At 39.8% G+C, this 21,647-nt stretch overlaps 1 protein-coding gene across 9 annotated transcripts in view; it reads right to left on the reverse strand.

Annotated features, from left to right (window-relative positions):
* Positions 1-21,647, reverse strand: part of PLEKHA8 (pleckstrin homology domain containing A8) — a 102,499-nt gene that overhangs the window by 18,663 nt on the left and 62,189 nt on the right. For 8 of the 9 annotated variants that reach the window (XM_027102286.1, XM_027102282.1, XM_027102287.1 and 5 more), the window contains 11 exons: positions 18,264-18,380; positions 17,073-17,228; positions 15,231-15,355; positions 11,930-12,100; positions 10,869-10,909; positions 8,898-9,055; positions 6,378-6,537; positions 5,883-5,968; positions 1,651-1,709; positions 1,136-1,266; positions 411-481 (listed from right to left, as the gene is read on the reverse strand). In XM_027102286.1, the coding sequence (XP_026958087.1) occupies positions 411-481; positions 1,136-1,266; positions 1,651-1,709; positions 5,883-5,968; positions 6,378-6,537; positions 8,898-9,055; positions 10,869-10,909; positions 11,930-12,100; positions 15,231-15,355; positions 17,073-17,228; positions 18,264-18,285 (1,180 nt within the window). In that variant the 5' untranslated portion in view covers positions 18,286-18,380. The remainder of the gene's footprint in view (positions 1-410; positions 482-1,135; positions 1,267-1,650; positions 1,710-5,882; positions 5,969-6,377; positions 6,538-8,897; positions 9,056-10,868; positions 10,910-11,929; positions 12,101-15,230; positions 15,356-17,072; positions 17,229-18,263; positions 18,381-21,647) is intronic. The other variant, XM_027102283.1, reaches the window with a different exon arrangement.

Here is a 21,647-nt window from a genome sequence, read left to right on the forward strand (position 1 = left end):
ATCTTATTTCAGAGCAAATCCTGGGGTTCCCCACACCCTCCCTTTTATGGTCTCCAAAACTAGCTTCCCTCTGGATACGGATTTTAGAAAACTACACAGTTATCTCAAGATTCATTTAGGAAGAACTGACTTCTTAAAAATATTAGGTTTTCCTATTAAGATTAAAAGATGGCTCTCTATTAATATAGCTCTTCTTTAAGATATACTGATTTATAATAAGTTAGATCTAGACTACCAGGTCACTATCTTGAGTTCTTTTTTAACAAAGCATATAAGAAACAAACAATTAATAATAATGAAATAGAAAAATACCAAAATCAGATCTTGAAAAGCACACCCTATCTCCTCCTCCAGGGGTCTCCATTCCACATCCTATTCAATTAATCAACCAAAATGTAAATAACACTTACTCAGGGCTGTCTGGATGTCCTTTTCTCCATTTTTCACTTCTGTCAAAAATCCCTTCAAAAATTTGAGACCTCTAAAACAAAAAAGAGGAAGAAATATTATTTTCAAAGTTCACTTATGTTGAACGGGTATGAATAAATGGCAGACATCAGCTTCTTTTTCAGTAGTATCTTGGGCACAGCCATAAACAAGTCAAGTCACATGGCAGTCCTTTCTAAGTTTCTTCCCTGTGATTTCCCTTTAGCTTGCTCTAGACGCTTCTTATCTGAAATACCTACACAGCGGTTTTCAAAATGTGGTCCCAGGACCAGCAGCTTCAGCATCACCTGGGAACTTGTTAGAAATGCAAATTCTGGAGCTCCCCTCCAGACTTGCTGAATCAGAAATTGGGTTTTGGGTGGAGCAATCTGTGTTTTTTAATAAGCCCTCCAGGTGAATCTGATGCCATTACAGTTTGTGATCCACTGACTTAAAGACAAACCAATCGGCTTTACTGTCCTTTATCATTCCTATCTTATATATTCTATTAATATTAACAATGTTTATCACTATCAAGACAGAGGCAAAAAAAAGTCGATATTCTATTCTTCAGGCCTTCTAGAAAAGGCTATACATGGGTTACAGCTTTCACTCAGAAGTAGCCTCTTTTGCATAACAATTTTTTTTGGTAGGGGTAACATTTCAACTAAGCTGGATTTCAACTGCTGCCCCACCCCAGTTGCCTCACCTCTTCAGCCACAGGAGGGCTTCTGTAGCTGAGTTCCTAACCTGGGCTACATCGGCCTCCACTTCGTGCAGCACTATCTTCTGGAGTGTGGTAAACTCTTCTTTGTTGGTTATATACTTCTGATTTACTTTCTGCAGGAGAAGCAGGGAAATAACCTAAGTTAAAAGTGCTAAAGCTATCAAGCAAGTCAGTTTACTGTTGAGACCTAAGTTTGTCAACCAGGCCTCTAAGAAATCAAAATGAATTAAGCCTCTCTTACCTTCGTCCTTATGCTTTCCAAGTAATCTGTTTTATTTGTTTGAGGATTCTTATTAGGCTTAAGCTAGAATTAAATAGTTTCAGGGTTTTAAAGTACTGTTTTTAAAGTATTTTTTCCTCTGAGAAAGGTTCTTACAGCTGGCCTATACTTTTCATCCCGAGTATAAAACTCAACAATCATTTGCTTCTGAATGAGATTTCATGCAACTACTCCCTCCAAATATACAGTCTCCACGGAGACAAGCCAGTATATTCACCTTAATATTTCCAACTAGATCCATTTTAACAGGAGCAAACACTGTAGGGCCAAGTTTGTCTAGAAGAAAAGATTGAAAACATCTTTGAAAAAGCAATTTTTTCAAGTGGAAAATATTTTTTATAGTAGCAATGAATTTAACAGGCCCCCCCCACCCCCCGCCAAACTTTTATTTTTTGCTTTTAAATCATTTTCTAAACATAAGCTTCAAAGGTTCCTGGCACACTGTCATTGCTTTTTTCTACTTCACTGCTCTGAAGTGAGTAACTATAATAAGGGCCTAAGGGCAGGTGAGGATAACCTTACAAGTTTAGAATGCGCATTGTAATCCTTAGGGCTGCACTGTTCCAATACGGTAGCCAGCGGATGTGTGGCTATTGAGCTCTTGGAATGTACCGATTCCAAACTGAAATATGCCATAAGTATAAATATATACCAGATTTCAAAGACTCAGTACCAAAAAAAGAATGCCAAATATCTCAATAATGATTCTTTTATATTGATTCCATGTTCAGATGATATATTGTATATACCAAGTTAGATACAATACATTATTAAAATTAGTTTTATCTGTTTTGCTTTACAATTTTAATATTCTTGCCAGAAAATATAAAATTATATATGTAGTCTGAATATTTTTGTTGGATAAGAGCAACTAAAAATAGTAACACAAAGGGGTATAGCCAAAAAGCCAAAAGAGAAAATATAATAAAATTCTAAAAAATACTTGACTCATCCAAAAGAAAGGCAGGAACAAAGATAGGTAGCTAAAAAGCTAAAAGAGGAAATAAAACAGAATACAAAAAAATAATTGATTAATTGGGTGGAAATCAAGAAAGGAGTAAACAAGGAAGAACACATGAGACAAACAGACAATAAGTAGCAAGATGGTAGAAACAGACAGCAAGATAGCAGGCTTAAATTCATCCAAACAATGTAATTTATTACACTGAGTACAAGAAAAAAACATGATAATTTCAATAAACACAGAAAAATATATTTTATAAATTAACTCATTCATGATTGTAAAAAACAACTCAATGTACAAGTCAATTGTATCTATATGCTATTAATACAAAACGTTGTGAAAATAAAGACCTAAGTAAATGAGAGATACAGCACATTCATGGATTAGAAGACTCAATGTTGTTTAAGATGCCAATTTCCTACTAATTGGTTGACAGTTTCAGTGTAATTCTAATCAAAATCCCAACAGGATTTTTTTTTTTTTAGAGAAATAGTAAGAAAATCACATATGTTTATTGAAAGGTTTTCAAGATTCATTACTTCAAAAAAAAAAAATCACAATGGGACACATAGAACAAGCTCTCTTTTGTGTCTTATATAATACAGTATGTCTTATTCAGAAATGCCTCTATCTATTCAAAACAATCAGTTGGTAGTACTTATGTTTTACTTACTCTCACTAAGTTTTGAGTGGTTTACTGGCTTAGTACAGAAAACCAGTACATTTATCAGAATACTGCATTTTACTATCTTACTCCTTTTTTTATTCCTAAACCATAGTCGTTTTCTGTTTCTGTGTATGTTTGGGATATATGTAATGAGATTTATTTTCATTTATACAGAGAAATATTTGTGATTTCTCTGATTTTAAGGTTTAAGACTTAAGACTCCTGGCATCTTCATGATAAGAGGGATAACTTGTATTATTGGCCATAACTACTGGGTAGGATGGAATTGGAGTTACCTTGTAGCTCTTCCATCAGACTGCTATTCTATCCTGCCTCCTACTGTCATACATGCTTATCAAAGAATGTATGGTCCCAGGAATCCTACAGGAAAAAAAAATCCCCTTCAACCTCTAGTCCCAGTGTGTATATAGACTCTCCTTTCTTTGGCCAACTGGACCACGTGGAAGCCACCTGCATGCCCCCCTACTCTGTGGGCTCCACTTTGTCCTTGCTTATCCTATCCAGGAGAGTGAAGAGGAGTCATGGAAGGAGGATGGGAACTTTGATACCCTCCACACATCTTTGGAAAGGTCCACTCTAGTACACTGACCCCTGGATACGGTCTTAGTTTTTCTCTTTGATCTGTATCAGGGCTCTTCTTCCTCTCTGGGGTTGAATTAGTGGGATGGGCAGCTTTGCTTTTTCCCTTAAAGTAATGGGAAGCATGCATGGCCCATGATTCTCCCCCCCCCCACCCCGTCACACATTGTATTTTATTTTTACAAGAGATAAATAAACTGACACCAAGCATTGTAAACGGATGACCACAACAAAAGCAACAATGATTGCAATTACCAAACATGAAACACACTCATACTATGTCATAATACTGACATTCATTTTAACAGCTAAAATTTATATGGACATGCAAAGGACCTAGAATTGCCAAAACATCCTGAAAAAGAAGAACAAAACTGGAAGAATACATTATCTGATTTCAAGCCTTACACAGTAATTAAGATACTATAATACTAGGATGAGGAAAAATAACAGATGGTTGAAACAAAAGAGAGTCCAGAAATAGACCCACACTTATAGGGTCAACTGGTTTTCAAAGTGCTGCCAAGGTAATATAAAAGGGTAAAAAGATACTTTTTCAACAAATGGTTCTTGAACAACCAGATAAAGGAAAAAAAAAAAAAAGAAGGAATCTCAACCCTTACCTCACACCACATAAAAAACTGATTCCAAGATGGATCACAGATGTAAACTTAAAATCAAAAATAAAAAGTGTAGAAGACAACACAGAAGACTATCTTCATGACCTTGGGGATAAGCAAAGATCTTTTAGGATACTGAAAGCACTAACTATAAAAGAAGAAAACACAGATAAATTGGATTTAATGAAAATTAAAAACCCTGCTCTTCAAAAGGCATCATTAAGAAAAGAAATGAACAAGTCATAGTCTGGGGGAAAATATTCATAATGAGTACGTCTAAAATGAAATGTTATTCAGAACATACAAAGAACTCTTTCAATTCAATAATAAAAAGAAAATTAACCAACTTTTAAAAATAGGTTAAAGATTTGAACAGACTTCACAATGGAAGAGATAGCAATGGTCGATAACCATATGAAAAAGTGCTCAACATCATTAGTCACCAGAGAAATACAAATTAAAACCACCAAACACTCACAGAAATGGCTGAAACCAAAAATACTGACACCACCAAGTGCTAGTGAGGATGTGAAGCAACCAGAATATTCATATTTTGCTATTGGAAGTACACAATGGTACAACCACTCTTCATGAAATTACATGTATAAACCCTATGAATCAGCAATTCCACCCCTAGGTGTTTACTCAATAATGAAAACATGTGCCCACAGACACAAAAACGTTCAGAGCAATTTCACTTATAATAGCCCCAAACAAGAAACTACCCAAATGTTTATCAGTAGGAGAATGAATAAACAAAATGGGGTAGAGTCACTTAATAGAATACTATTCAGCAATAGAAAGGAATGAGCGACTAATACATGTAACAACAAAGGTGAAAACATTATACTATCAAGAGTATAATAATGCAAGAGTACGTAACATGATTCCACTTATGTAAAATTTTAGAACACACAAAACTAATCTATGGTGACAGAAATCAGTATGGTTGCCTTGGGCTGGGTGACAGGCTGTGGACTGACTGGCATAGGGAACATTCTGGGGTGATGAAAACATTCTCTGCCTTGATAGAGATGTGGATTACATAGGTAGATGCATTTGTCAAAACTCACTGAATTATAACAGTTAAGTTCTATGCAAGATATACCTTGATTTAAAAAAGAGATACAGAGTTAAGTGGATTATATAGCAAATTTCAACACATTAGCAATTCCTGGTACTACTGGCTCTATAAAAAGTAAATGTAATTTAAACTTAAATAAAGTTATATATATATCTTTTTTTAATCTGAAAAAAGTTTTAGCTGGTAAAATGTTTTTTCATAGTACCAACAGATTTGAAGATCTGTTCCTCAACGACTTTCACTTTTGCTCTTAAGTAAGATTTCTAGAAAACAGAATTCCCTTTTTTCATTACACAACTCTAAGATCAATATTAATCATAATTAGAAATGAAATGGAAATATGTAATAATGCTTAAGGTCACACAGTTTTAACTATATGTGCCTAGTGATATGAAGAGGTAGATAAGAAGGGTCATCTCACTGTACACATAGTTCAGCATATTTCTACTACAAAATAACTGCAGTGAAACAGATTCTAGAGACTATGAATTTAAGGCAAATCCAGCAATCTTACCTAATACTGGAACCACAGCATAACATGATGCTAAGAATGCTTCTGTGGGAATGCCACTGTCTTCCAGAAGTTCAATGTCACTAAAGCTAAACAATTTGGTGATACAGAGGAGGAAAGATTGAAAACACAACATTAGCATGCTCTGCAGTTCAGAGGCAGTCACGAAAACAGCTGCCCCTCTGTAGGTCAAATCATTTAACCTCATCTCACAAATATGCCCCAGTGACTGTTCTTCTATTATAACACAGTCTAATAAAATCGTTTTCCAAAGACAATCCACCAAAGCAAGCTAAAACTTGTTGACAGAGTATACTCTCACAATCCAGTTCCTTCTCATCCACTGCTTCAGGCAAGGTGAACAGTAAAGCAGATGCTTGGTATGCCACATTCTCTATTCTGTTAGGATACGCCATCCCCTGAAAGGAACACCAACATTGACTTTCCAGAAGGAAAGCTCGTATCCAACTGTCAGTGATGTTAGAGAGTACAGAATACCTGGTGTTCATGGTACTAAAGAAAGTTGGGATGACTTCTTGGCCTTCTTCCCAGTGGGCTTCTGGAGAGCTGCTTGAGGAGTGGGATTCAGACTGTGCCAAGTGGCTGTCATGATTTCCCAGATTTTCCTCTCCATCTTCCTTTATCATTTCACATTGGACTGTAAAGCAGGAGATATCTATTACTAACCTTTTATTTATGTATTATAAGATTACTATATATATATATATATTCATTGTTGAACATTCTTAACACAGAAAAGTATACAGAAAGAAAAATCAGTGAAATACTATACATATACACACAAACAAAATTGAGTTTAAATACATGTAGATTTTCATCCAGCCTGTTTTCACTGAACGGTATATCATGAATATTTTCATTATCATTCAATACTCTTCAAAACATGGTTTTAATGACCATGTAATATTGAATCATGTTTATGTGGTGGGCATTTAGGTAGTTTCTAAAATTTCAGTATTATAAGTAGAGTTGAGCCTCAATATTAGTGTATTCTGTCTTTGTGGATTTGCCTACTTGCTGAAGTTTATTTGTAATACTAAAATCAATGCTCATGGCACTCTTGCAGTCATTCTGGATATGTGCAGAGTGGTGAAAAAATTTGAGTTACCTGACACGCATGTTCCCAGCTGAGGTCGAACAAGGTGACGCTCTGCCTTCTTGTTTCGCCTTTCATACTGTACGCAAATGTGTTTATTTAGTGCCATTTTTTTTGGCATTCTTGTGCATTTTGTTGTTGATTTTGCTGTTTAAAAGGACCCCCAAGTGTAGTGCTGCCTAGTGTTCCTAAGCACAAGAAGGCTGTGATGTGCCTAATGGAAAAACACGTGTTATATAAGCTTATATAAGATAAGCTTCGTGGGCTTCCCGGGTGGCGCAGTGGTTGAGAGTCCGCCTGCCGATGCAGGGGACGTGGGTTTGTGCCCTGGTCTGGGAGGATTCCACGTGCCGTGGAGCGGCTGGGCCTGTGAGCCATGGCCGCTGGGCCTAGGCCACAGCAGTGAGAGGCCCGCGTACCGCAAAAAAAAAAAAAAAAAAAGAGATAAGCTTCGTTCAGGCATGAGTTATAGTGCTGTTGGCCATGGGTTCAATGTTAACGAGTCAACAATATATATAAACAAGGTATCTTTTTTTTTTTTCCTTTAGGAGGAGGGACTCTTTTCTTTTTAATTTTTATTGGAGTATAGTTGATTTACAATGTTGTGTTAGTTTCAGGTGTACAGCAAAGTGAATCAGTTATACATATACATATATCCACTCTTTTTTAGATTCTTTTCCCATATAGGCCATTACAGAGTACTGAGTAGAGTCCCCTGTGTTATACAGTAGTTCCTTACTAGTTACCTATTTTATATATACTAGTATGTATATGTCAATCCCAATCTTCCAATTTATCCGTCTCCCCAACAAGGTGTCTTTAAACAGAAACACACAAAACAACAATATGTTCTGATCAGTTGATGAAAATGTGAAAAGAGGCTTGCGGGAACCTAACCATGTATTTCCCCTAGAAGCAACGGTTCAGTATTTTCTAATTCAGTGTTTGCAGTGACTTTATAGAACAAAACTACCATGAGTAATGAGAATTAACTGTAACGTCATAAAGGACATCCCTGTCCATATATATTTGTCTTTAAATCTGACTATTCCCTGAGGACAAATTCCTAGAAAAAAATTATTGGGTCAAATAAATAATAGTACTGTTTTAACAGAAATTCTCCTGTCTATTATTTACTCAAGGGATAAGACTTCAGTGATGTATGGATTGCTTGCTGCAGGTTAACAGCTATGAAAATGCATCTTTTCTTCCCCCCACTCACCAGAGGAGATGAGGAGGAAACTTCAAAAAAATTTTATTTTCAAACTATTTAATACACACTTATAACACAATTAAAAACTCTAAGGTGATTGTCATGGACTGATCTGAAGTTGGTTTTAGTAGTTAGAGCCAATGAGATTAGTAAATCGAAAAGGGCAGCACTTTCAACTACAGGTTATTACCTAAAACTTGGGAATTTGGCTTGATGAACACAGAGACGGCCAGGCGAAAGTCTGATGGTGGTTGGTGAATTCGGACATCCGCAGGCCTCACCAGAAACCAGGAGGATGGAAAACTGAACTGCCATAACTCTGCAGACTCTTAAGTCTCACATCATAGTCTATGTTCAATGGACTTTGAAATTCTGAGCAGAAGGCCCTAATACTCATACTCTCTAAAAAGTCAGCACAGACAGCTACAGCTCACTGAAGCCCATGGACATCACAGCTAAGAACAGTGAGTGGGAAACTCCTCTTCATTCTGCCTTTTCAATAGGGGGGTCAGGTGGGATGGCAGAACGTTTTCAAGTGAACTCTGTTATCTTACGAACAGCTGCCTCGGGAGCTACCTAGCACGCTGTCTTGAGGTCAGTCCCTATCAAGTGTCGCATCATGGATAATGAATCAAAGCCCCATGATCCTTTTATTCAATGGTTTGCCTCACATCTTTTTTGTTTTTACCTGTTACATTATCATCTGTATTTTCTTCACTTGATATGCTGCGATCTGTCTCTGCAGGTTTCAAACATAAGGAGCTCTTGTTTTTCATTAGGATTTCTTCATCATCATTTATTTCCATATGTAAAGATCCATTCTCACAACTGTTTAACTCTGTTTGCCTAAAATTTTTTTAAAAGGAAAAAAGCCAAGAAGTCCAATTATTTGGTCACAAATAGACTGCACAGATAGGTCCTATTCTGAGGGATGGGGAAGGGTCCACAACCACAACTACCAACTCCTTTTAACACTGATTGAAAAACAGAACTGTTAAGTCAAGCCAAATCTCTCACCCCACCCTCCTGCCTCAAAGGCGGGTATCCTCCTGTGCTGGGAGCAGGCCTGTCTCCAGGCTGAAGTTCAGAGACCAAAGAGCCATTCATGGCTCTTCATGCACCCTCAGCTGACTCCAACTTCCTGCTCCCCACCAGCAGCAGGAAATATTCACTGATAGCACCTGGGTTTTCAATCAGCTTTTCTACAGGTACCACATTCAACACTTTTTCTCACTTTCCTCAGCTTCTCCCTGGAAGGTTTTTTCCTCTCTCCTCACCTCTCAAATCACTGGCCACTTCCATTTGTTTGCCTAGCAGTTAACTGTCTAGAAGCCACAGCTGTGGTCAAGGAAGACCAAAAAAACCCAGGAGGACACAATACATCCTGAGTATCTGTTGCTCTTTTAAGGTAACATGAAAGGCTACTTAACATGCAAGTGAAATAACTGATTCTGTTAAAGGGACAATCATAACATCTTATTATAAATAACTAGACTCAGCCAAATTAGAACAAAACCATTTTCTTCAAATACGAATAAAGGGAAAAGGTCCAAGCTACATGTGGACTCCAGGAAAAGCATTTGTTTTTCTAAAAAAATACCGTATTTCAACTTGGCAATTAAAAATATAGGAGTATATTGATGAAATACCTCAAAAGAAAAAAAAATCTACAAAGATGTTCCTAGTAGAAATATTTAGATCAGGAGAAAATTATTAACCAAATTGGGGAACAATCCTTGTACTAAAGAAACAAACAACTGTATATAAAGAGATGAAAATATTAAATAATAACTTGAAAGGACAAATACATGGACAATGTCAAAATACAGGAATGCTTATATGAAATAATAACTGAATAAAGACCCTAAATAATAGGAACACAACTGTGTAAAAGTGTACTTTTTTTCAGTAGTTCAGATTTTGATATTATGTTCTTTTTCCAACCTGTAAAGCTACCTAGGATTTGTATTTTTCAATGAAACAAAATAGCACTGTCTTTTCTGATAAAACCACATTTAAATCAATGTTCGGCTCCTTCACAAGAGAGGAGGTTCCAATACTCAGTACAGCAGAGAAATGAAAAGTTATTAGATGTGGTGGGTGAGATCCACATCCTGGGGAAATGCAAGCATCTTCCCTAGTAGTCAGTGCTGAATGAAAGATTTGCAGTGCTTCAGGTTCACCTCTGGTATCATCTCAAACCATGAGAAAAACCACCACATGATTTCTTTTCTTTTCTTTTTAAAATTTATTTATTCTTTTTGGCTGTGTTGGGTCATTGTTGCTGCACATGGGCTTTCTCTAGTTGCAGTGAGCAGGGGCTACTCTTTGTAGCTGTGCATGGGCTTCTCAATGCGGTGGCTTCTCTTGTTGCGGAGCACGGGCTCTAGAGCACGTGGGCTTCAGTAGATGCGGCGCGTGGGCTCTAGAGCACAGGCTCAGTAGTTGTGGCACACGGGCTTAGTTGCTCCGCGGCAAGTGGGATCTTCCTGGACTAGGGCTTGAACCTGTGTCCCCTGCATTGGCGGGTGGATTCTTAACCACTGCACCACCAGGGAAGCCCACCACGTAATTTCTTAAAAAAAAAAAAAAAAAGGAATACCAATATCCTTATTTTTATATTTTTAGAAAGAGGAAAAAACAAAAAATGTTACTGTACCTTTCCAATGAATTATGAATTGGTACAATAGGATGTTTCATCTTTAAAAGAAGCAAAGAAAAGAAAATTCACATGTTAAACTCCCAACAGAATATATTTAGAGTTTTATCACATATGAAAGTGGTAAATATGATCATAACACACACTGCCCCACTCAAGAGGAATAATTTTAGGTCTTCCCAAAAGAAAGGAGTCATTGATCCCAACCAGTCTCAAATAAGGATACCCAAATTTCTAAGAAAAAGGAAGATGGTCTTTTGAAGGGCCTAATTACCGTATTTATACCCTTGGTGGTTAGCTTTCTTGTAATTACTATTACACTCATTAAATATTATTAAATACCAAACTATGATACAGCATTGTATCAAACACTGGAAGCATAAAGGTAAACAGTATGGGGTTCTTGCCCTTAAGGTACTTTCAATATAGAATAAGGCTAAAATAGGGGTATGCGTAGAGGAGGAACTCTTAGCCCAACTAAGGGATTCAGGGAAAGAGAGATTAAATTTTAAAGGATGAATAAGAGCTAAGCAGGGAAAGACAGGTGAGAAGGGCATTCCTGGTACTGGGAAATGGCCCAAAGAAGTGGGGGAGCTACAAGCAGTTAATAACGTTCAAGCCAGGTTATGAAAAAGAAAGAGGTTGGTGATGTGGGAAGGGGCTAAGACGTTTTGACTTTAACCTGTAGGCAATGAGGGAGCCACTAAAAGTTTTAGGTGAAGTGGCCCAATTTACACTGCATGAACAGAAACACTGTAGGCTGCCTGGAAGAGTCAAGTTGAAGGCAACTAGTTAGAAGGCTATCACCAATCTCAACAAGACTCCCTGGACAAGGAGGCTGGAGACGAGAAACTAGCTACATCAGAGAGAGACATGTTCAGGTGGTAAAACTGCCAACACTAACTGACTGGATACGAGGGACTAAGGGCATATATAATAGTGGACATAAAAGAAAGTCCACTACAAAAATGTCTTTATCGGTTGCCAAAGGGTGATGGAGCACTTAGCTCAGCATATCACTTTCTTAACTTTTCATCATGCCCTACTGCAGCCAAGCTGACCTGGTCTGTTACCTTGTTGGACTTGAGCATGGCCAGCTGAGGTGATCCTGGGGGAGTGCGATAGAGCAGCTCAGAAGTGAAGGCTGCGTTTGCGATCTGCATGCATTCTTCCAACGTCTTCAGAAAAGTATTGCAGGTTGATTTCAGCAGAGTTCCCACATCAATTCCCTCCTACAAAACAACCAAGGTGAAGACTCCTTTACCTTGCCAAAAAGGAAAAAGCCCAGTTGTGGAATGTCCTTAGAGGTTTTATCCAGCTAATAACGGGTGATAACAATAATCGTGTACCCGTCTATTTTGCTGGACAAATATGGGTATCAGTTATAAAAGAAAAAGACTGAGCAAGTCCAACTTATCTATTAATCATACGCAAGCCTTACCCTCAATCTGCCCTTCATGCTCACCCACCACTCCAACTGAAGGCAACGACTTCTCTCAACTCAACAACACTATATGACAGCAGTATGTCAGGTGCTAGGCGCTGAGCCCTTGTGGAGTTTGCGGTCTCTAAGGGGTGGCAGACACCAAACAGAATTACATGGACTGAAGACCAGGGGGATCAATGGAAAAATGTCTCCCACTGTCTGAGTAAAAATGAAGTTCTAGAATAGAAGCATTAGAAACCACAAATCACAGTACAGATGAGTCTTTCAGTACAGATGAGTCTAAGAGGTTTCAGCAACTGGAATTATTCTGAATATCTAATCATTTTTTTCTCCAAGTTATTTTACTTGCTCAGGTTGTTTTTCCTCTGGATATTGATATTAATAAGTTGTTCAGGAAACTGAGGCTACCCCCTGACTAGAGAGTTTGGTAACCACATCTTAGTGGCATTAAAGTTACCAGATTGGGCCCAAGATGGAGTCACTCATGCTAAGTCTCACAACAGCAAACCAAAAACTTATCCAAGTTTCTATGCTGGGCTCTCCCAGAAAAGGCAGGCCTAGGTCAACCAATCAGTGCTTGCCTGCTCAGCACAAGTTAGTGTACTGACCTGGCTCCAAGACTTCCCTTTGCTCCATATAAGAAAAGTAACCCTGCTTTAACCATTCAGCAAATGCCCAGTATAACTTCCTTGTTCCTGCTCACTTTGGTCCATAAAGATCTCTAGCCTGGTATAGCTCTTCACAGCTCCTTTCTACCTGCTAGACTGGACGCTGCCTGATTTATGAATTGCTGAATAAAGCTAATAAGATCTTTAAATTTTACTCAGTTGAATTTTGTTCTTTAGCCATAGCCTCTATATTTTCCTCAATTTTGTATTTCTAACAAGCTAGATGTTACTGGTCGTGAACCACTATTTTTCAGACACCAATTACAATGTGTGGTTTTTTTCCACACCACCAAGAAATTCTTGGACACCAGCCGGGTGTCTTACAATTCTGACACAATTTACCTGGAAATAGTGTCAAATCTCACAGGTTAAGCGCTCAGTCCTACAAGATTGCTCCCCACCCCCACTTCAGACACCAATGGCAAGTTCAGGGTGTCACTTGTGCTACTGACTGACCCACTCTAGACTGAAGATTCCAACAACCCCCTCCTTGTGTTTAATTACTTTGCCAGAGCAGCTCACAGAACTAAAAGAAACATTTAAATTATTAGACTGCCAGTATATTATAAAAGCATATAACTCAGGAACAGCCAGATGGGAGAGATGCATAGGGCAAGGCATGTGGGAAGGGGCTTGGCGCTTCCATGCTCCCTGAGTATGCCACTCTCCCCAGTCAACACATATTCACCAACTCGGGAGCTCTCCAAACCCCATGCTGTGGGTTATGGAAGCTTCGTTAAATGGGCACGATTGATTAAATCATTGGCCAAGGGTGACTGAAGTCAATCTTCAGTCCCTCTCCCCTCCCAGGAGGGGAGGGGGTAGGAATGAAAGTTCCAACCCTCTAATCACTTGCTTGGGTCTACAGTCAACCAGAGCCTCTATCCTTAGTATTTTCCAATTAACATAACAAAGACACTTTTTATCACCTGGAAATTCCAAGGGTTATTTTTTGGAGCTCTGTGCCAAAAACTAGACAAAGACCAAACATATATTTCTTATTATAAATCACAATATCATAACCACAGTTTCATAAGCAAGTTCCCAAGGCACTTACTATAAACACTTCCTAGAATTAAACATTGCTGTGTTCACTTTTTCCCTTCCTACTAGAACAGGGCTTCTCTACCTTGGCATCACTGGCATTTGGGGCTGGCTTACTGGAGCAGGGGATATAGGGGGAGTGGCTCTCCTATGCATTGCAGATATTAAGCAGCGTCCAGCCTCTACCCCTTAGATGCCAACAGCACTCCCCCAGCAGTGACAACCAAAAGTGTCTCAGAGGTTGCCCAATGTCTCCTGAGGAGCAAAACTGCTCTGGGTTGAGAATCAATGCTCTAGTCTCTAACATCCCAAAAGCAGGACTGAAGTGTTTTGGTACCCCTCCCATCTCCCTCCCGCAGCACAGTTATCTCGTACACGATAGGCAGTTGCTGAATGAGTAAGAGAGACCCCCAAAAAGTGAGTGAAAGTGAGTTAAACCACCTTTATTAGAAAAACTTAGAGCACATATATTACTAGTAGCATAGTGATACACTACCTAAGAAAAGTAATTTAAAACCATTAATTATAATCTACAGATTCTTCATTTTGTGGGCACTGTTTTTCAGATAACTTCTCTGAGAGCAGAGCAGAGACCCCTCTCTGGTTAATGTGAACCATTCAATACATAGCTTAACACCAGATAGATCTTTTAATATATGTTTTAGAATGAGTAAATAACAATTTCATTAATAAATGATAAAAATCACAATCCTTGCTGATGATGGAGAGAAATAAAGCTGTGTCTCTATCTTTGAAAGCACTAGTCTCTACTCAAGCAGAACATCTATTACGGTGAAATAAAATCCTGTTACAGTCTCATCAGAGGTGACAGATACATATTACTGACAGACATGATGCTGTCACCTTCGGAGCCACATGCGTAGTATAGAAATGGCTCTGCCAGACAGCTAAGGCTATATTTTAGAAAGTTATGCAAACTGGAGAGACACATATTTTAGTACATCAGTACTAAAGTTAAAAGTTCCAAAATTAGCAATTAATTAATCCTGAATTCATCCCAGGAAGGAAAACTATACGCTTCCATATGCTGAAATGCACACACTTCTTCTCTTTGTTGAAGTCTGTCACTTTTTTTCTCTGAAAAACAGTAAATTCCAAGGTAGGGATTATGTGAGAATAAGCAGCACCTGTAAGCAACATCTGGGGCTACTTGTCACGTGGCTAAGAAGAATGGTATTTTACCTCAGAATTGGACACACCAGTTGCGGTCACTTCTTTTGTTTTATCTACTTGCTGAACAAGGAGATCACAGTAGAGTCTTAGTTCCGACATTTTAGTTTTCAAGTTATCAGTGTTTTCAGCAAACTCTAAATAACAAAACGATGAAAACGTAATTTAATTCCCAGAATAAATAACTGATATACTAGTTAGCATACTATACAGATAAGTGAAATATAATCTATGCCTAAAGTCAGATGTTTATAGTATGGGTTACAGATATGACATATTTGAAGTTATGGGAGCAAGAAAAAGAGAAGAAGGAGATTTCTAGTCTTCTGAAGTAATCTACATTATTTCTTGAGCCAACATATTTAATGATCACCAGTACAGGAAGAAGGAGACAGTATACCTCTGATCCACTTGTGTCAGAACTGGGAACAGTCAAGGGTTCAGGGTTTTGGCCTCAGTTCTGCCACAATTTTCCTATCTGTAAAATGGGGTCACAGCTATCTATCCAGTGCTCAAAACTGGGAAACAGTGTTCTGTAACATGCAATTACCACTAATAAGACAGCTTGTGAATTCAGAGGACTGGTCCAGCATGCTGCCTGGCAAGGCGAACGGCACCCTCTGCACACCTGCTGCTCCTTCATTAGCACGGCACTCCAGCCATCCTGGCGCTGAGGGCTCGGCTACAATCGTAACTGCCTCTGCTTGCTTCTCCGTGAAAAAGCTGCACATTACCACCTGATCTGAGTCAGAGCTGACAGTGTCTAGAATTTGCTCTCGACTTAGCATTGAAAAACAACCAACAAATAGGTCATTTTACTGTGTCTACTTGAAGAGTTAAGCACATCTGCCATATGTGTCATGAGAAAGGTCCCCTGAAACACTTGTTCCCAGAGGCCCCTCTCTCCCACCAATCTTTTCAGGTGTACATTCGAGGCTGGGGGGCTGGGAAGGCAGAGCTCAGGCAGTAAGCCCTGGCACTCGTGACCCAGGCAAAATAGAAAGTTATGCCGTGGTTCTCAGGAGACCTAATGATGTTGAGTCAACGAGCATTAAGCAGCAGCAACCTGACAATTAAGTATCCATCTACCCCAGGAACAGGGCGGGGAAAGCGGGCTGTTACTGCAGGAAATACCACATCCAAGGCTTCTCTGGCTCAGCTACTCTTTACCAAAAGTCAACTTTGTGCCAGACGAGGTACCTCATGGTAATCCTTCTAAGATAGGTAATTACCTCTTTTCAAAATATAAGGAAACTGAAGATTAGAGAGGTTAAGTGACCTATGTCAAGGTCACAAAGCCATGATTTGAACCCAGTTGTATCTGGCTCCAAAACCTGCATTCTTTCTACTATGACATGCTAAGAAAGAAGAGTCAGGTATAGACTGTTTAAGGTCCACTGAGATATACAGCACTTGCATGATATAAAAAGCTGGCTATGGGGGCTTCCCTGGGGGCGCAGTGGTTGAGAATCTGCCTGCCAAAGCAGGGGACACTGGTTCGAGCCCTGGTCTGGGAAGATCCCACATGCCACGGAGCAACTAGGCCCGTGAGCCATGGCCGCTGGAGCCTGCGAGTCCAGAGCCTGTGCTCCGCAACAAGAGAGGCAGCGATAGTGAGAGGCCGGCACACCGCGATGAAGAGTGGCCGCAACTAGAGAAAGCCCTCACACAGAAACGAAGACCCAACACAGCCAAAAATAAATAAATAAACTACTGAATACATAACTACTTTAAAAAAAAGAAAAAAAGCTGGCTATGGCTAGGTGGTCAGAAGCAAGATAACAAATATGGGAACCCAGAGATGCCACTAGGTGATTCCCAGGGTTCCCAGTCCAGAGGACAATCAATACTTGCCTTTTTCTTTCTGCGTCCTACTGTCTGTCAGGCAAGCCTTGGCTGACCCCAAGGCTACCAGCCACCGTTGTCTCTCAGCCACACTTCTGGCCTTCAGGTAGAAATATTGTTCCCCAGGGATTATCAGGTCCATGCGTGTGTTATCTACAGAATGAACTGGGAGCAAGACATAGAGAGGTCAGAAACCCAGAAAAGCCCTATCTGGGTAGCCTCCACTCCACCCAAATTCTTGAGCTTAACTGGCGCGCCAGTCACTGAGAGCTTCTTCCAAGAGAGGATGTCAGCCCTTACTACTTCTCCTGGTTTATTTATCTCTTCCTAGAGGTCTCTGCTAATGGAGAGGGAAAACTGCAATTGGCTCCAAGGTCTCACCAGGACTTTGGCCTAAAAAAGAATCACTTAAATCTCCTTAGGATCATTTATAAGAGGAGAGAGGAAAAATCTCTCTTCTGGTGTGTGTGTGTGTGTGTGTGTGTGTGTGTAAAGTATGCTGCTCTGTGGCCAAAAAGGCTTGATGCAAACAAGTAAGGATGTGCTCTTTATCTCCTTGGGTTATTGAAAAGCAATCAAGAACACAATAGTTTTCCTTTCTACTTTCCTTCACTAGTCTTATCAAAAATGTGAGAATTCCCTTAGAACACTTTAGGAGAAGAAACAAGCAAGGCACACTCTCCTCCACCCCCCGAGCCCCATGCCCCAAATTCCCTTCTAGTCGGTTTCTGAGCCACATCCTCTCAGCATGTCTCAAGATTCTCAAAACCAAGAAGAAAAGGCTATTTGTAGGTCTGTCAGGTGTTTGCTTGTTTAGTTTTGAGCATGGTGGTGGTGGTGAGAAGGTGTGTATGCGTCGTGATTTAAACACAGAAGTGTTTGATGTTGCAATAAAAAGACAAATAAGCTTAGCAAACTGCCACAAGCCCGAGGTGAGCAGGTGACCAAGGAATGAGCACTACATGTGTGGTTACTAAGCACATTGCTCTCATTTATTCTGACTACCTCTAAACCAAGCTCCTTGTAAAAACTCGCTGCAGTTTTAGGTCTTACTTGTAAGACTTTTTCTGGGGGACGTAACATTATATATCTTTATGCTATGGGAGCAGCAAAGAAAGGCACACAGAAGCCAGTGGTTTTTTTTATTTTGGGGGAGAAACAGAAAGAAAAATAAAACCTGCAAGTGTCTTGGCTTCTCACCTTGAATTTCACACACCGCCATCTGAATGCTCCCTTTGCAACCTTTCCAAGCATCTTCAGGAGAATCATAATAAGATAATATTCCCCCACAGAGAAGGAACCACCGAGGCTGCCAACCTGAAAACAGAAGCAAGAGCATGGTCTCAATGACTGCTTCCCAGGACATAGGAATAGGACCTAACAAAGGATGCTGGATTCTAGCTCCAAGGAACTTACATTCTGGGGGAAAATTCTAAGGGAAAGAAATAAGTTAGAAAAGATCTGTATGTTTGATCTCATTTTTGCATAGAAGTCTGGAAGGATCAGCAATAAATATGGTGATGATTCTCTAGGTAATGGGATTACTTATGATTTTTATTCCTTTTTCCCCCTAAAACAGTACTAGTAATCTTTGATTTTTACTTTTTCTAAGATAAAAGATTATTATTTTCCAAAGATTATTGTTAACATACTTGCTCTCCTCCCCTCTGGTTAAGGAAAATTATTTCAAACCTAGAAATGAGATAAAAGATTATGCTGCCCTTTCAACATCATACGTAGTGCTGTCTAATAAGCCTGCCTAGGGTCATATGTTCCCTAAGGAAAGATAACTTTAAACTTACTATTTGGTATTGATCCACTGAAATGGAATAATCTTAAAACATTCAAGGGCTTAACTACTTTTACTTCACAGTATTTCAGGGGACGAACCATATTCAGTGGAAACACACGTCTTATCTAGTCCTCTTACACAACCTATGTTCTAGTCAAACCAAACTTACTTGCTGTGTGCCTGCCTCAGGGCTTTTGCTCAAACTGGATCTTCCTAAAATGTCATCCCTGACTACCTCTGCATAAGCCTTGTCAGTCTCCTCATCAGATGTATTTTTTCCTTCTCTGAAATGCCATAGGCTTTTAAGGATACATTTTCTCACTAGACTCTTCTACAGCTGAGACAGCTGGAGCGAAGGCTGGCAGGCGCTTTGCGCAGAGCCCCAAGGGCTGGCTCAGGTACATACCTGATGGGCCCTTGGGAATTGATCCACACCAGCTAAATACGTAAGTCACCAACTGATGTCACAGTAGTATTTTTAGGGAACCACTAACTGAAACCGCCCACCCTGGCCAGGCAGAATAATAACTGCTTGCACGAGTTATCTCACAACAGGAGGTCTCAATAAGAAACACGGAACTGACCAGCTACCACCAGCTGGCAGAAATCGGGAGGGGCCAAAAGGAGGGAGGAGATGCCAGCCATAATATGTCCTGCCGATGTCCCAGAAACCCTGACGCTGGAAACCACCTTGACTGAGAGATGCGTGCGTCACCAGGAATTGGACCAAATATGGGCACAAGCAAGATGACTGGCCAGAGACAACCCGGCAAGCTAACCCCATTACCATAAAACCTGAGATGTGAGCTACGTGGCAGAGCAGTTCTCCTGGGTTTCCTTTGCCCGCTGCTCTCCCCCCAGGGGGCCCCTTCCCAATAAAGTCTTTTGCTTTGTCAGCATGTGTGTCTCCTCGGACAATTCATTCCCGGGTGTTAGACAAGAGCCCACTCTTGGGCCCTGGAAGGGGTTCCCCTTCTGGTAACAGCATCAATTTATTACGTTATAACAGAAGATTAGTATGCTGCCTGGAGCACCCATAGCCTAAGATCATAGTTCGGGGAAACTTACATTTTTAATCAGGAGGCTGAATGGTCAGCACTAAATCTAAGCTCAGGCACAGGAGTTAGGTGGCAAGCGAGATGTTTCACTCATCATTTATTTCATCAGGGTCTGCTTTCTAGGAACCAGAACACTCAGGCCTGCTCAGGTACCACATCTCTCACTTCCTTAAACAAAACTGGATAAAGACCAATTCTCAATACCCACCCTCATACCAGTCACTGAAATACCCTTCCCTATAAGCCTTCTCAATCAAAGATGAGTAATGTATTCTACAACTATGGCTTATGTTCCTCTTATTCCATCTTATACTGGGGACTTCCTTCCCAACGATGAACCTAGACCCTTTACTGGACATCAGGAGCCCCACGGCCTTATCTCAACACCCCCACAAGTTGATTACTGGCTAGAAAACCTCTTGGGGTGAACTTGAACATTTTATTTCAGAAGGTGATGCTTCCTGACCTTGGCTTCAAATTTTACGGAAACACAAACCCGAGGGCTACTATTCTTGGCACAAACATTACAATCCAGGAAATCAAACTGATCATCAGATTGTCTTGTTGAGTAGATAATCAACACTCCTGGAGTCAGATATTATTAGTGATATTTTAGCCCTTTGCAAGAGAGTCATTATTTATACCTTATGCCATCTCCCCTCACTGAAACAGAAGAATCAATTCCTAAGAATCTGAGAAACGGAAAGGGCCTTTGAAATCACCTAGTCCAACCAGCTCATGTTACAGAGAAGGAAACCAATCCCAGGTAGATTAAGTGACCTATCTAAAGTCACACAGGAAGTACACAACAGAGTTGGGAAGAAAACTATGTCTTTCTAACACTGTCCCTCCTGGCATAACAACCCCCAAACCTTGACTCCCCATTGCTAGAAAGCTATCCTGGTATAGAACAGTAGCATCTTCTCCCTTACAGCTCAACTCCCATGATTATGTTTGGTGTGAACACTCTCCAAATCCACTATGACTCTCAAGTAGAGGGAGTTCAGCATACCCTCAATCATCATATTTTATAATTTAGGACCCCATCTGTATTAGTCTTGGTTCTCCAAAGAAACAGAACCAATAATATGTATGTATATCTATATATAATTTATTATAAGGAATTTTCTCATGCAATTATAGAGGCTGCAAAATTCCAAGATCTGCAGTCAGCAAGCTAGAGAATCAGGAGAGCCAATTTGTAATTCCAGTCCAAAAGTCATCAGGCTTGAGACCCAAGAAGAGCCAGTGTTTCAGTGAGACTGAGAAAACCGGAAAAGACCAGTATCCCAGCTCAACAATCAAGCAGGAGGAGCTACCCCTTACTCAGCCTTTTTGTTCTACTTAGGTCTCCGACTGACTGGATGAGATCCACTCACACTAGGGAAAGCGATTTACTTTACTCAGTCTATCAGTTCAAATGTTAATCTCATCCAGAAACACCCTCAGACACACCCAGAATGATGTTAGGTCAAATGTCTGGGCACCCCATGGCCCAGGCAAGTTGACACAAAAAATTAACCATCACATACCATTAATTTGAAGATAAACTAAAATATTTGCATGTGATGTGACCGACAAGGCTTAATTTCCAAAATACACAAATAGCTCATACAACTCAATAACAAAAAACAAACAACCCAATCAAAAAATGGGCAGAAGACCTAAACAGTCATTTCTCCAAAGAAGACATACAGATGGCCAAGAGGCACATGAAAAGATGCTCAACATCAC

This window comes from Aethalodelphis obliquidens, unplaced genomic scaffold, assembly GCF_003676395.1.
Source record: "Aethalodelphis obliquidens isolate GAN/ISIS:26980383/991018 unplaced genomic scaffold, ASM367639v1 scaffold5, whole genome shotgun sequence".
NCBI lineage: Eukaryota > Metazoa > Chordata > Mammalia > Artiodactyla > Delphinidae > Aethalodelphis > Aethalodelphis obliquidens.